Source organism: Leptodactylus fuscus, chromosome 3 (genome assembly GCF_031893055.1).
Source record: "Leptodactylus fuscus isolate aLepFus1 chromosome 3, aLepFus1.hap2, whole genome shotgun sequence".
Classification (NCBI taxonomy): Eukaryota; Metazoa; Chordata; class Amphibia; order Anura; family Leptodactylidae; genus Leptodactylus; species Leptodactylus fuscus.
In genome coordinates this window covers 127,072,588-127,086,090 of record NC_134267.1, presented here as the reverse complement: position 1 = coordinate 127,086,090, position 13,503 = coordinate 127,072,588, and the positions used below count along the sequence as shown (strand labels likewise).

Sequence of the window (13,503 nt, the reverse complement as noted above, 5' to 3'; positions counted from 1 at the left end):
CCCCAATATATTCTTTGAATTCCCAGTCAGAAACTGGCACTATATGGCAGTAGCAAGAAATGAGGGTATTTGTATTCCCAATATATTCTTTGAATTCCCAGTCAGACAATGGCACTGTATACCAGTAGTAAAAATTGTGGGTGCACGTAACCCCAATATATTCTTTGAATTACCAGTCAGAAACTGGCACTATATGGCAGTAGCAAGAAATGAGGGTATTTATAACCCCAATATATTCTTTGAATTCCCAGTCAGACAATGGCACTGTATACCAGTAGTAAAAATTGTGGGTGCACGTAACCCCAATATATTCTTTGAATTCCCAGTCAGACACTGGCACTATATGGCAGTAGCAAGAAATGAGGGTATTTGTATTCCCAATATACTCTTTGAATTCCCAGTCAGACAATGGCACTGTATACCAGTAGTAAAAATTGTGGGTGCACGTAACCCCAATATATTCTTTGAATTACCAGTCAGAAACTGGCACTATATGGCAGTAGCAAGAAATGAGGGTATTTATAACCCCAATATATTCTTTGAATTCCCAGTCAGACAATGGCACTGTATACCAGTAGTAAAAATTGTGGGTGCACGTAACCCCAATATATTCTTTGAATTACCAGTCAGAAACTGGCACTATATGGCAGTAGCAAGAAATGAGGGTATTTGTATTCCCAATATACTCTTTGAATTCCCAGTCAGACAATGGCACTGTATACCAGTAGTAAAAATTGTGGGTGCACGTAACCCCAATATATTCTTTGAATTACCAGTCAGAAACTGGCACTATATGGCAGTAGCAAGAAATGAGGGTATTTATAACCCCAATATATTCTTTGAATTCCCAGTCAGACAATGGCACTGTATACCAGTAGTAAAAATTGTGGGTGCACGTAACCCCAATATATTCTTTGAATTCCCAGTCAGAAACTGGCACTATATGGCAGTAGCAAGAAATGAGGGTATTTGTATTCCCAATATACTCTTTGAATTCCCAGTCAGACAATGGCACTGTATACCAGTAGTAAAAATTGTGGGTGCACGTAACCCCAATATATTCTTTGAATTACCAGTCAGAAACTGGCACTATATGGCAGTAGCAAGAAATGAGGGTATTTATAACCCCAATATATTCTTTGAATTCCCAGTCAGACAATGGCACTGTATACCAGTAGTAAAAATTGTGGGTGCACGTAACCCCAATATATTCTTTGAATTCCCAGTCAGACACTGGCACTATATGGCAGTAGCAAGAAATGAGGGTATTTGTATTCCCAATATACTCTTTGAATTCCCAGTCAGACAATGGCACTGTATACCAGTAGTAAAAATTGTGGGTGCACGTAACCCCAATATATTCTTTGAATTACCAGTCAGAAACTGGCACTATATGGCAGTAGCAAGAAATGAGGGTATTTATAACCCCAATATATTCTTTGAATTCCCAGTCAGACAATGGCACTGTATACCAGTAGTAAAAATTGTGGGTGCACGTAACCCCAATATATTCTTTGAATTACCAGTCAGAAACTGGCACTATATGGCAGTAGCAAGAAATGAGGGTATTTGTATTCCCAATATACTCTTTGAATTCCCAGTCAGACAATGGCACTGTATACCAGTAGTAAAAATTGTGGGTGCACGTAACCCCAATATATTCTTTGAATTACCAGTCAGAAACTGGCACTATATGGCAGTAGCAAGAAATGAGGGTATTTATAACCCCAATATATTCTTTGAATTCCCAGTCAGACAATGGCACTGTATACCAGTAGTAAAAATTGTGGGTGCACGTAACCCCAATATATTCTTTGAATTCCCAGTCAGAAACTGGCACTATATGGCAGTAGCAAGAAATGAGGGTATTTGTATTCCCAATATACTCTTTGAATTCCCAGTCAGACAATGGCACTGTATACCAGTAGTAAAAATTGTGGGTGCACGTAACCCCAATATATTCTTTGAATTACCAGTCAGAAACTGGCACTATATGGCAGTAGCAAGAAATGAGGGTATTTATAACCCCAATATATTCTTTGAATTCCCAGTCAGACAATGGCACTGTATACCAGTAGTAAAAATTGTGGGTGCACGTAACCCCAATATATTCTTTGAATTCCCAGTCAGAAACTGGCACTATATGGCAGTAGCAAGAAATGAGGGTATTTGTATTCCCAATATATTCTTTGAATTCCCAGTCAGACAATGGCACTGTATACCAGTAGTAAAAATTGTGGGTGCACGTAACCCCAATATATTCTTTGAATTACCAGTCAGAAACTGGCACTATATGGCAGTAGCAAGAAATGAGGGTATTTATAACCCCAATATATTCTTTGAATTCCCAGTCAGACAATGGCACTGTATACCAGTAGTAAAAATTGTGGGTGCACGTAACCCCAATATATTCTTTGAATTCCCAGTCAGAAACTGGCACTATATGGCAGTAGCAAGAAATGAGGGTATTTGTATTCCCAATATACTCTTTGAATTCCCAGTCAGACAATGGCACTGTATACCAGTAGTAAAAATTGTGGGTGCACGTAACCCCAATATATTCTTTGAATTACCAGTCAGAAACTGGCACTATATGGCAGTAGCAAGAAATGAGGGTATTTGTATTCCCAATATATTCTTTGAATTCCCAGTCAGACAATGGCACTGTATACCAGTAGTAAAAATTGTGGGTGTATATAGCCCCAATTCTATTGCTAGGGGACTTGCAGGGTATTTCTGGGGTGAAGGTGGGGGGGCACACCGTTGGAACGGGTATCGGGGTATATATCGGGTATACGGGAATACACTGACAGTGTATTCCATTCAGGATCCTGGGAAAGCTGGGTTGCGGCGATTGAGCCCGTCAGTGCCACGTTACACTGACAAGCTTCTCCCTGGAATTTAGCTCTTACAAGAGCTGTTGGTTGTCTTCTCCTTCCTATCCTAGCCTGTCCCTGCCTACCCAGAATCTAAGCCCTAGCTAGCTGGACGGAAACCTCCGTCCTCGGTGAATTGCAAGCTCAGAATGACGCGAAGCTGGGCGGCGCTGTTCTTTTAAATTAGAGGTCACATGTTTTCGGCAGCCAATGGGTTTTGCCTACTTTTTTCAACGTCACCGGTGTCGTAGTTCCTGTCCCACCTACCCTGCGCTGTTATTGGAGCAAAAAAGGCGCCAGGGAAGGTGGGAGGGGAATCGAGTAATGGCGCACTTTACCACGCGGTGTTCGATTCGATTCGAACATGCCGAACAGCCTAATATCCGATCGAACATGAGTTCGATAGAACACTGTTCGCTCATCTCTAGTAGTCATGTGAGTGAAGGAATTCATGGTGAGTCCTGTTTCTGCTGAGGCCTTAGGCTTCAGGCCTCTAGCTTAGTGTTCCTCTTTTGATGTTTTTTTCTAGGAGGACTCGCTCAAGGACATTAGGAGCTCCATATCACAGCTCTCTAAAAGACAGCGGCTTGATAGGCGGTCAGTTTCTCTGCTGTCTATTGAAAACCTGAATCTGAAAGTTCCAGAAGACCTATGTTCCCAGTGGATAAGCTCCTTAGGCTACTGAAGTCCATCCAGTCGAGGGGCCAGGATGTTGATGGGGAAGCCTCCACATCCACCTCTGGGAGACAGAGGGTTTTCCATGCGGACGCTGCTCAGGCCAAGCAGATAGAGCTTGAATAGAAATGCCCTGAGAAGTCCCACCACCACCATCAAATCAAGACGCTGTACCCTCTTGCTCCTGCACATCTTGACAGGTGGGGAGCAGTCCCCAAGGTGGAACTTGCGGTGGCCAAGCTATTGCGCCACAGGGTGGTTCCGGGCTAGGACAGCTCGAACCTCCAAGACCCATTAGACCGGAGAGTGGACGCCACACTCAGGAATATCTACTCTGCTGCGGCCGCTCAAGCTTCCATCTCGATTGCATCCTATGAGGTGGCCAATAGCCCAAGGGACCTACTTTCTCATATGGAACAGGACATCGATACTGGGGTTGGCAGAGATGACATCATTGCCTCTATGCGTTCTTTGTTCTTGGCAGCGGATTTTCTGGGTGAATCCTCCTGCCAGCAGCTTCGTCTGGCCTCAAAGTCCATGGCGCTCTCCACAGCTACCATAAGGCCTTTATGGCTTAAGCCATGGTGGGCGGATCTCCCTTCCAAGGCCTCCCTCTGTTCCTTACCCTTTGAGCCAGGTAGGCTTTTCAGTAAGGGCCTTGACGAGCTTATGGTGGGATTGGCAGACACCAAGGGTAAGTCCCTTCCCAAGAGATCCAGAGGCAGACGTAGACCCCCAGGTGTTGGCAGAGTAAGGGGTTCTCAAAGCAGACCCCAAGGATTAAGTCGTTCCCATTACCGGGCTCATGGCTTTGGTCGTGGCTCTTCTAGGGGCGATAGTATGAAGAAGCCCAGTTTTTGATGGGACGCTGGTCCCAGTGACCAAGGTACCCATGGGATACTGCCTTCTCCATTTTTTCATGGCCTGGAAGGATTCTATCCAGGATCCTTGGGTTTTGCAGGTAATAGAGCGGGGCTATGCGATATAATACATCCGGCCTCCCCGCCACCGGTTCGTGGTTACCCATTCTCTCCCTCCAGACTGTCAATCCATCCTGGAAGATTCCATCATGGAATACATCAAGAAAGGGGCCCTGGAAAGAGTCTCCTTTACGGAACGCAGATTAGGGGTCTACTCCCTGGTATTTCTAGTTCCAAAGGCTACCGACGGCTCGAGGATGATCATTGATTTGAGATTTCTGAATCGCTTCATAAGAAGAAAACATTTCAGAATGGAATCGGCAACCTCAGTAACCTCGTTCCTTCAACAAGGAGATGTTATGGTTATGCTGGATTGAAAATATGCCTACCTACACATTCTCATTTTTTCCCCACACAGAAGGTACCTAAGAATTGCTGTGGAAATCTCTGGTCACCAGGAGCACTATCAATTTGTCGCCCTTCCCTTCGGCATATCATCCGCCCCTTTTGTGTTCACAAAAGTCATGGCCCCAGTTGCTGCTGCCTTAAGACTGCAAGGTCTATTCATCGTCCCTTACCTCGACGACTGGCTTATCAAAGCTCGGTCCAGCCTGGTTCTTCTCCAACATCTTCAGACAGCCATTTCTTTCCTCCTGAGGTTAGGGTAGCTGATAAATTGGGAGAAATCAGAGGTTGTGCCATCAACCCAAAGGAAGTTCTTGGGTTTCCTCCTAGATTCCGAAAAGCTGCAGATCTCTCTAACCGTTCCAAGAAAACAGAGAATTATACGGGCCGCCCGCTTCCTATACAGAACCCACCGTGTCTCCATCAGGACGGCAATGAAAGTCCTCGGCTTGAGGTCATCCTCGTCCCTGGCGGTCCCCTGGGTTTTATGTCATTTACACCCCCTGGAGGTGTTGATGAATTGGAACAGATCTTCGTGGGCCCTGGGCAAAGAGATCTGCCTTTCTCCCAGTACCTGTCTTTCCCTCAGATGGTGGATACACCTGAAAGACAGAAGGTCCTCGCTCCAACCAGATTGGACCCTGTTGATGACCGATGCATCCCAGACAGGATGGGGAGCCCATCTGGATGCCAGGACAGTCCAGGGATGTTGGAACAAATCAGAGGTGGGGACATCATGCAATTACAAGGAGCTCAGAGCTGTTTACCTTGCCTTACTATATTTCGCTCCGCTCATCAAAGGAAAGGCGATCAAGGTATGGTCAAACAACATGACCACAGTGTCATAACTGAACAAGCAAGGAGGAACCAGATCTCCAGCTCTGCTCAAAGTCTCCAGGATGATCTGCATGTGGGCTAAGAAGAACCTGTCCCACCTATCCGCTGTTCACATCAGAGGCTCCCTGAACATAGTAGCGGATCAGTTGAGTCGGGTTATTACCATATAAGGAGAATGGTCCCTTAAGCCAGAGGTTTTCCAGCAGATCATAGGGAGGTGGGGTCTCCCGGAAGTGGATCTGATGGCAACCCAACTCAATGCCAAGGTAGAGACATTCTGCTCCCTTTACAAGCAGGACAGTCCCTTGGCAGTGGATGCCCTGTCCATCCCATGGAGGTTCAGGCTGGTTTACATATTCCCTCCAGTTTCCATGATACCAAGAGTATTGATAAAACTCAGACAGAACCAGGTCTCTGCAAATCCAATAATCCCATTCTGGCCAAAGAGATCTTGGTTTGCACAGCTCATGGAAATGAGCAGAGGCAATTATTGGAGGCTTCCCCCCTCCCAGAACCTGATCACACAAGGAGGAAATTCAACCTGACAGCCTGGAGGTTGAACAGTCCCTATTAGGAAATAGAGGACTGTCTAAGGCCATTCTGAGGACGCTCGCCTGTGCCAGGGCTGAGTCCACCTACAGATCTTATGGAAGAACTGTAAAAATCTTCAAGAGGTGGTGTCAGGACCACGACCTGAGTTCCATTGATCCCCCAATGCAGGTGATCTTGGACTTTCAGCAGAACGGCCTAGATAAAGGGCTATCTCCTGCCACTGTAAAGGTACATGTGGCCGCCCTTTCCGCCTATCTGGGGAGGCGGTTATCTCATTTCTAAATGGTGCTACAAGAATTAGGCCTGCAGTGGCCACCCTGGTACAACAATGGGACTTGGGAACAGTCCTATCTTCTCTCTGTGGGCCTCCATTCGAGCCTTTGGAACATGTAGATCTCAAACATCTAATGTATAAAACCATTTTTCTCCTCACTATTACATCGGCAAAGAGGGTTGGTGAGCTGCAGGCCTTTTTCTAAGTACCCCTATACTTTTTTCGAAGATAGGGTGCAGCTTCGCTTTCTTCCAACCTTCAGGCCAAAGGTGCCTTCTGTGGAGGATTTATCTCAGTTGGTTTTTCTACCAACTTTTTTTCCGTATCCTTCTTCTCCTGAGGAAGAGATATTGCACAAGCTAGATGTGGTACATTGTCTACAGATCTACATAGACCGTTCCAGAGCTTTTAGAAGATCCGAGCATCTTCTAGTCAGTACAGCCACCAAACAAAGAGGGCTGAAGGCCTCTAAAGCGTATATTGCCCACTGGACCAAAGAGACTATCAAACTAGCATTTCTATTCTAAAGGCTCACTTCACGAGAGCAGTTTCCACCTCCTGGGCAGAGAATAGAGCCCTTCCGCTAGAGCAGATATGTGCGGCAGCCACCTGGTCGTCTCATCTAACTTTTGTATGCCATTATAGATTGTCATCCCGTACTACTGAAGCCACAGCTTTCGGGCGGGCGGTTCTTGAGGCTGTAAGATGAGTGACCCTCCCTAGGGGTATTACTTGTCAAATCCCTGTATGTTGTGCTGCTGTTGGGGACGTAAGGGAATGGAGGATTATGTAGATGATCTGTTTTCCCTTAGTCCTAACAGCAGCACAAGCTTTCCCTCCCTAAATATTGTGTATTACATTACTTGTTAAAAAAAAAAATACGCAAGGGGGAGGGCTCTAGGTTTACTTATAGGGAGCTATGCTGCATTTTATTATGCTAATTAAAAATTCCACCTGTCCTATTAGCGCACAGGGGCAGAAAATACCCCATATGTTGTGCTGCTGTTAGGACTATGGGAAAACAGATTATCTACATAATCCTCCATTCTCATTTGCATTACAAGAGTTGTAAGTTTTGATTTTTTTATACAGCCGTGTGACATCTTCTTTTTTGCGGGATGAGTAGCACTTTTAATGGAACCCTTTTAGGAACATAAAAATTATTGACTATTTATTAAGATTTTATTGTTGGGAGAAGAAGCTAAAACCAATCATATTTTTGCATTGTTGCCTCTACTGTTCACCGGGTAGTAAAAATAACAGTAATAATAATAATAATAATAATAATAATAATATATAATATAATTATTATTATTATTATTATTATTATTATTATTATTATGTTGTACTCCTAGGGGACCTCTCGCAGTGGTGCTGTGATCACTTCTAGCTTTGACCTACCATCTGGCAGCCCACATAACAGTCTCTGCAGAACACAATTGATACGGGTCACTAATGGCTGAAACATAGTATTAAAAATGGATCTGCTACATGGATATTCCCTATAACTGCATTCTAAATGGATATGTAATATGTGCTTTGTTCACTTCTGTGTTCCTTAATAAACCTCATGTCATTCCAGCATTCACAATAAGTGTGTGCTGTTGTTTTCTACTGCATTCATTGCATTACGAATCTTAGAAGCTTCTTTTTTTCTGACATTATCTTTTGGAGGAGAGTCAAGAGACCCCCCATACATATATGATAGTTTGCTGGTTATGTCCAAATTGGGGAGTTTGACTAATTTTCTGCTAATGTGTATGTGATCCTTTAGAATAATTGGAAGTGAATAAGTGGACAAATTGGCCCAAAGTTCATCATTCTGGATAGTAATATTTAGATTTTGAATGTTCTAGTACTTTTCAATATTATTTAGCTAAAAAGGCAGCGGTGTTATTTGTATACATGTGTCTTCATTAGAGATGAGCGAACACTAAAATGTTCGAGGTTCGAAATTCGATTCGAACAGCCGCTCACTGTTCGAGTGTTCGAATGGGTTTCGAACCCCATTATAGTCTATGGGGAACATAAACTCGTTAAGGGGGAAACCCAAATTCGTGTCTGGAGGGTCACCAAGTCCACTATGACACCCCAGGAAATGATACCAACACCCTGGAATGACACTGGGACAGCAGGGGAAGCATGTCTGGGGGCATAAAAGTCACTTTATTTCATGGAAATCCCTGTCAGTTTGCGATTTTCGCAAGCTAACTTTTCCCCATAGAAATGCATTGGTCAGTGCTGATTGGCCAGAGTACGGAACTCGACCAATCAGCGCTGGCTCTGCTGGAGGAGGCGGAGTCTAAGATCGCTCCACACCAGTCTCCATTCAGGTCCGACCTTAGACTCCGCCTCCTCCGGCAGAGCCAGCGCTGATTGGCCGAAGGCTGGCCAATGCATTCCTATGCGAATGCAGAGACTTAGCAGTGCTGAGTCAGTTTTGCTCAACTACACAACTGATGCACACTCGGCACTGCTACATCAGATGTAGCAATCTGATGTAGCAGAGCCGAGGGTGCACTAGAACCCCTGTGCAAACTCAGTTCACGCTAATAGAATGCATTGGCCAGCGCTGATTGGCCAATGCATTCTATTAGCCCGATGAAGTAGAGCTGAATGTGTGTGCTAAGCACACACATTCAGCACTGCTTCATCACGCCAATACAATGCATTAGCCAGTGCTGATTGGCCAGAGTACGGAATTCGGCCAATCAGCGCTGGCTCTGCTGGAGGAGGCGGAGTCTAAGGTCGGACCTGAATGGAGACTGGTGTGGAGCGATCTTAGACTCCGCCTCCTCCAGCAGAGCCAGCGCTGATTGGCCGAATTCCGTACTCTGGCCAATCAGCGCTGGCCAATGCATTCTATTAGCCCGATGAAGTAGAGCTGAATGTGTGTGCTAAGCACACACATTCAGCACTGCTTCATCACGCCAATACAATGCATTGGCCAATCAGCGCTGGCCAATGCATTCTATTAGCTTGATGAAGCAGAGTGTGCACAAGGGTTCAAGCGCACCCTCGGCTCTGATGTAGCAGAGCCGAGGGTGCACAAGGGTTCAAGTGCACCCTCGGCTCTCCTACATCAGAGCCGAGGGTGCGCTTGAACCCTTGTGCAGCCTCAGCTCTGCTACATCAGAGCCGAGGGTGCGCTTGAACCCTTGTGCACACTCTGCTTCATCAAGCTAATAGAATGCATTGGCCAGCACTGATTGGCCAGAGTACGGAATTCGGCCAATCAGCGCTGGCCAATGCATCCCTATGGAAAAAGTTTATCTCACAAAAATCACAATTACACACCCGATAGAGCCCCAAAAAGTTATTTTTAATAACATTCCCCCCTAAATAAAGGTTATCCCTAGCTATCCCTGCCTGTACAGCTATCCCTGTCTCATAGTCACAAAGTTCACATTCTCATATGACCCGGATTTGAAATCCACTATTCGTCTAAAATGGAGGTCACCTGATTTCGGCAGCCAATGACTTTTTCCAATTTTTTTCAATGCCCCCGGTGTCGTAGTTCCTGTCCCACCTCCCCTGCGCTGTTATTGGTTCAAAAAAGGCGCCAGGGAAGGTGGGAGGGGAATCGAATTTTGGCGCACTTTACCACGCGGTGTTCGATTCGATTCGAACATGGCGAACACCCTGATATCCGATCGAACATGTGTTCGATAGAACACTGTTCGCTCATCTCTAGTCTTCATGGATTTTTGGAGTTTGAGTTTTTTAAGCAAGCAGTTGTGATTTGGGGATGTGTACAGTTGACCCTACATTTCTGAAAGTAAAGTTGTATCTAACTTTGTAATTGAGCTACAATGAAATGCCAAGTCATGATGCGCTTAGGAGTACTTCATAGGTTTTCCAATGAATGCAGAATCAATATAAATTCTACTTGGTGGAGTTACAGGACAGCCTAAGGCCAGCAAGTAGATAACTCTTCTAGTCTGTGGCATTTGGCAGTGCTTCTATTAATATACCCGTACATTTGGAGAGGGTAAAACAGTGTTCCTTTTAGAGCAGAGAGCCAAGTGTAATACAGGACAGATACGTATGTGCTATGTATCACACCCAGTAGCGTAACTAGGAATGGCGGGGCCCCGTGGCGAACGTTTGACATGCCCCCCCCCCCCCAAACTGACGCCGGAGACCTCAACCGACCCCCTCCTCCACACTCTATTATGTCCCTTAGTAAGCCCTGCACACAGTATTATGTCCATTAGTGGCCCCTGCACACAGTATTATGTCCCATTGTGGACACCCATAAACAATTATTATACTCTGGGGTCTTTTCAGACCCCAGAGTATAATAATCGGAAAACCGGGGGAATAAAAATATTAAAAAAACCAGAAACAGTTGCTTACCTGTCCCCCGGCTGTCGGCTGCTGCTCTTGTCCTGCTTTAATGACGTCAGACGTCACATGACCCGGGAAGCATGCCGGGTTCATGTGACGTCAGAGACATCAGACAAGTATGAAGGAGGCCTAGCAGGATCGTGGAGAGGTAAGTAACAGTATTTTTTAGGTTCCCTTACCTCTCCCGGTCTGTCGATCATTATACTCGGGGGTCTGCAAAGACCCCCGAGTATAATGATAGTATTTGTGGGGCCCGTGGTGTCACTTGCCGATCCCGGCCCAGCCAGGATCGGCAAGTGAATAGGGCCCGTAACGGCCTATTAAAAAAAACAAAAAAATGCAGCGGTAGCGGCTGTCACCAGGCCCCCTAATGGCCCGGGCCCTGTGGCAGCCGCCTCTGCTGCCTCTATGGTAGTTACGCCACTGATCACACCGTTCTCTATAATTAATAGCTAAATATAATATACATGGGGAAGGTGTGCACATTTTTGCCAACTAACTGATAAAAAGTCATTCCTATGAGCTAATATTTTGCTTGCTAACATAAAAAGTTCCTTATTAATATGCACACCTGCAATACAAATGCAGCTGGTGTTATTTTCCAGGGAAAACCAAGAAATATTATGATCCCAAAGCTTAGGAGCAGGCAAACAATAATCTGCATACAAAATGTCTGAAAATGATTAATTAGCTTTTGTTTCTGTTGATATTATTTGTCAAATAAAATCCTATTATTATACCATATAATTCACTTTTGGGAGCCGGACAGAGAAATGGAATTAATCACACAATCTACCGGATAATCAGTACTAACCTTTTCCTGTACTGCAAATGTGAGAATGAAAATTCTCTTCATTGTCTGCTCTTGATATTTTCAGGTATAATGGAGACGGGCAATCTGCAAAATAGAATAAGATGCAAAAGGAGAGAAAATCTTAATAGCAGCTCCAAATAGAAGACGAGGTAGTGAAAAGAGCCTATCAAATATAGAGAACTGCAGGGTTCCTGGAATCAAGCCTTTTTGGTGGCACGCATGTGGGATGCATTACGGCAAATTACTATTGCGCTATATGAATCTTAGAATGGAGGCAAACAGCAGCAATGACGGCTAAGCTACTTTATGCAATTATATGTTATTAGGACATAGTGGATGAAAGTTCTCACAAGGGTCCTCTCTTCTAGATGCTTTTACCTCCGCACACTGCGCTCTGTGTGTTGAGGTGTGTGCGCTCTTCTGTGGTCAGTAGTTTTGTTAGGGCTGTTTACATTGCCACCATGGTAAGGATTAGTTTGTCCAGAACTGAAGCTTTTCACATTAACTCTATAACAAAATAGTTGATGAGTATGTATAGCATCTGCAATGTGGCATACTTTATATAGTAAAAATAAAGCCTAGTGGGCTTACTCTGACTGTGTCTTGTGGTTGGATCCTCCATACATTTTCCCAGCAAGTTTGAGGATAGTAATGGTAAGGAATATGCCACCGGATAACAGAGCTACAATACAAAGACTTAGATTCTGAACAGCAGCTGTTGAACAATGCCTTCCACTTGGAGACCAGAATTTACCTTTAAGACAACTGAAACGGACAACAGCTGTCAACGATGAAGAATGCTCAACAAAATCTCATCTATATAAGGTCCAGCTTATATTCCTGGATTCAACTTTAAATGTATTTTCTATTTTACAGAATGCAAAAGTTATTCAATAAAAGTTTTCATTTTTTTAGGTCTTTACATAGAGTTTACCACTACTAAAAACTGTTTGAAACCACTAATATGCTGTTCAACCATAGTGACATAGTGAACGGAACTTTTTTGGGTCAAAGTGCAGTTTTGAACAAAGGGCTCCAGCCTTGACTAAAATGAACTTCAACTTCAATAAATCATATGAAATCCACATATGACGTGATACCAGCAATAGCCGCTTACTTGCTTCAGGATTACACCATATTGTTAGCCACCACCTGCAGTCAGTAGGAATGACTGAGGAATCAATACATTTGTCAGCCAGTACATTAACTACCAGTTACAAAAAAGCTACAAAAGTCACACAAAAGAATAATAAACATGATAATAAAAACTGGAACACTGAATACAAATAACATCTTGAGAGAAAAAAAATCTAATAAATATTACGGTTCATTAGCTTCTTAGCATGATCTCCATCTCATGCAAGATAGCGTACCCTTTCTATTCCTTGTATTTTGAATCTGGAAATGTAAGATATAATCCAGCATGTAGAAAAGGATCCATAGATAACATGTAATTTTTAACTTATGTGATTTAAAATAGATAGATAGATAGATAGATAGATAGAGTAGTTAGTGTCCACACATGAGGTGCTGTGTCATTTGGAGAGTCTCATTGCTGGTCACATGACACAGCTGAGGACCAGAAAAGAGTGAATTCTTCACAAATACAGGCACCATTAATATATATTACATTATGTGTCTTCCTAACAGAGCAGAGAATACAATTGTTTGCAGGAGCTCTATATTAATTGAAAAACAAAAAATGTAATTTTTATGACACATAAATCTGATTTGCATAATAATTTGGAATCTCGGCATATATTTGAGCCCTTAACCATATTTACTGTGAATCCGTGATAG

The 13,503-nt window shown here is 43.9% G+C and overlaps 1 protein-coding gene across 3 annotated transcripts in view; it reads right to left on the bottom strand.

Annotated features, from left to right (window-relative positions):
- Window positions 1–11,692: 11,692 nt before the first annotated feature.
- Window positions 11,693–13,503, bottom strand: part of IMPG1 (interphotoreceptor matrix proteoglycan 1) — a 261,526-nt gene continuing 259,715 nt past the window's right edge. For 2 of the 3 annotated variants that reach the window (XM_075268295.1, XM_075268296.1), the window contains one exon: window positions 11,693–11,787. In XM_075268295.1, the coding sequence (XP_075124396.1) occupies window positions 11,742–11,787 (46 nt within the window). In that variant the 3' untranslated portion in view covers window positions 11,693–11,741. Of the gene's footprint in view, window positions 11,788–11,851; window positions 12,211–12,294; window positions 12,469–13,503 lie in introns of those variants that run through there. The other variant, XM_075268297.1, reaches the window with a different exon arrangement.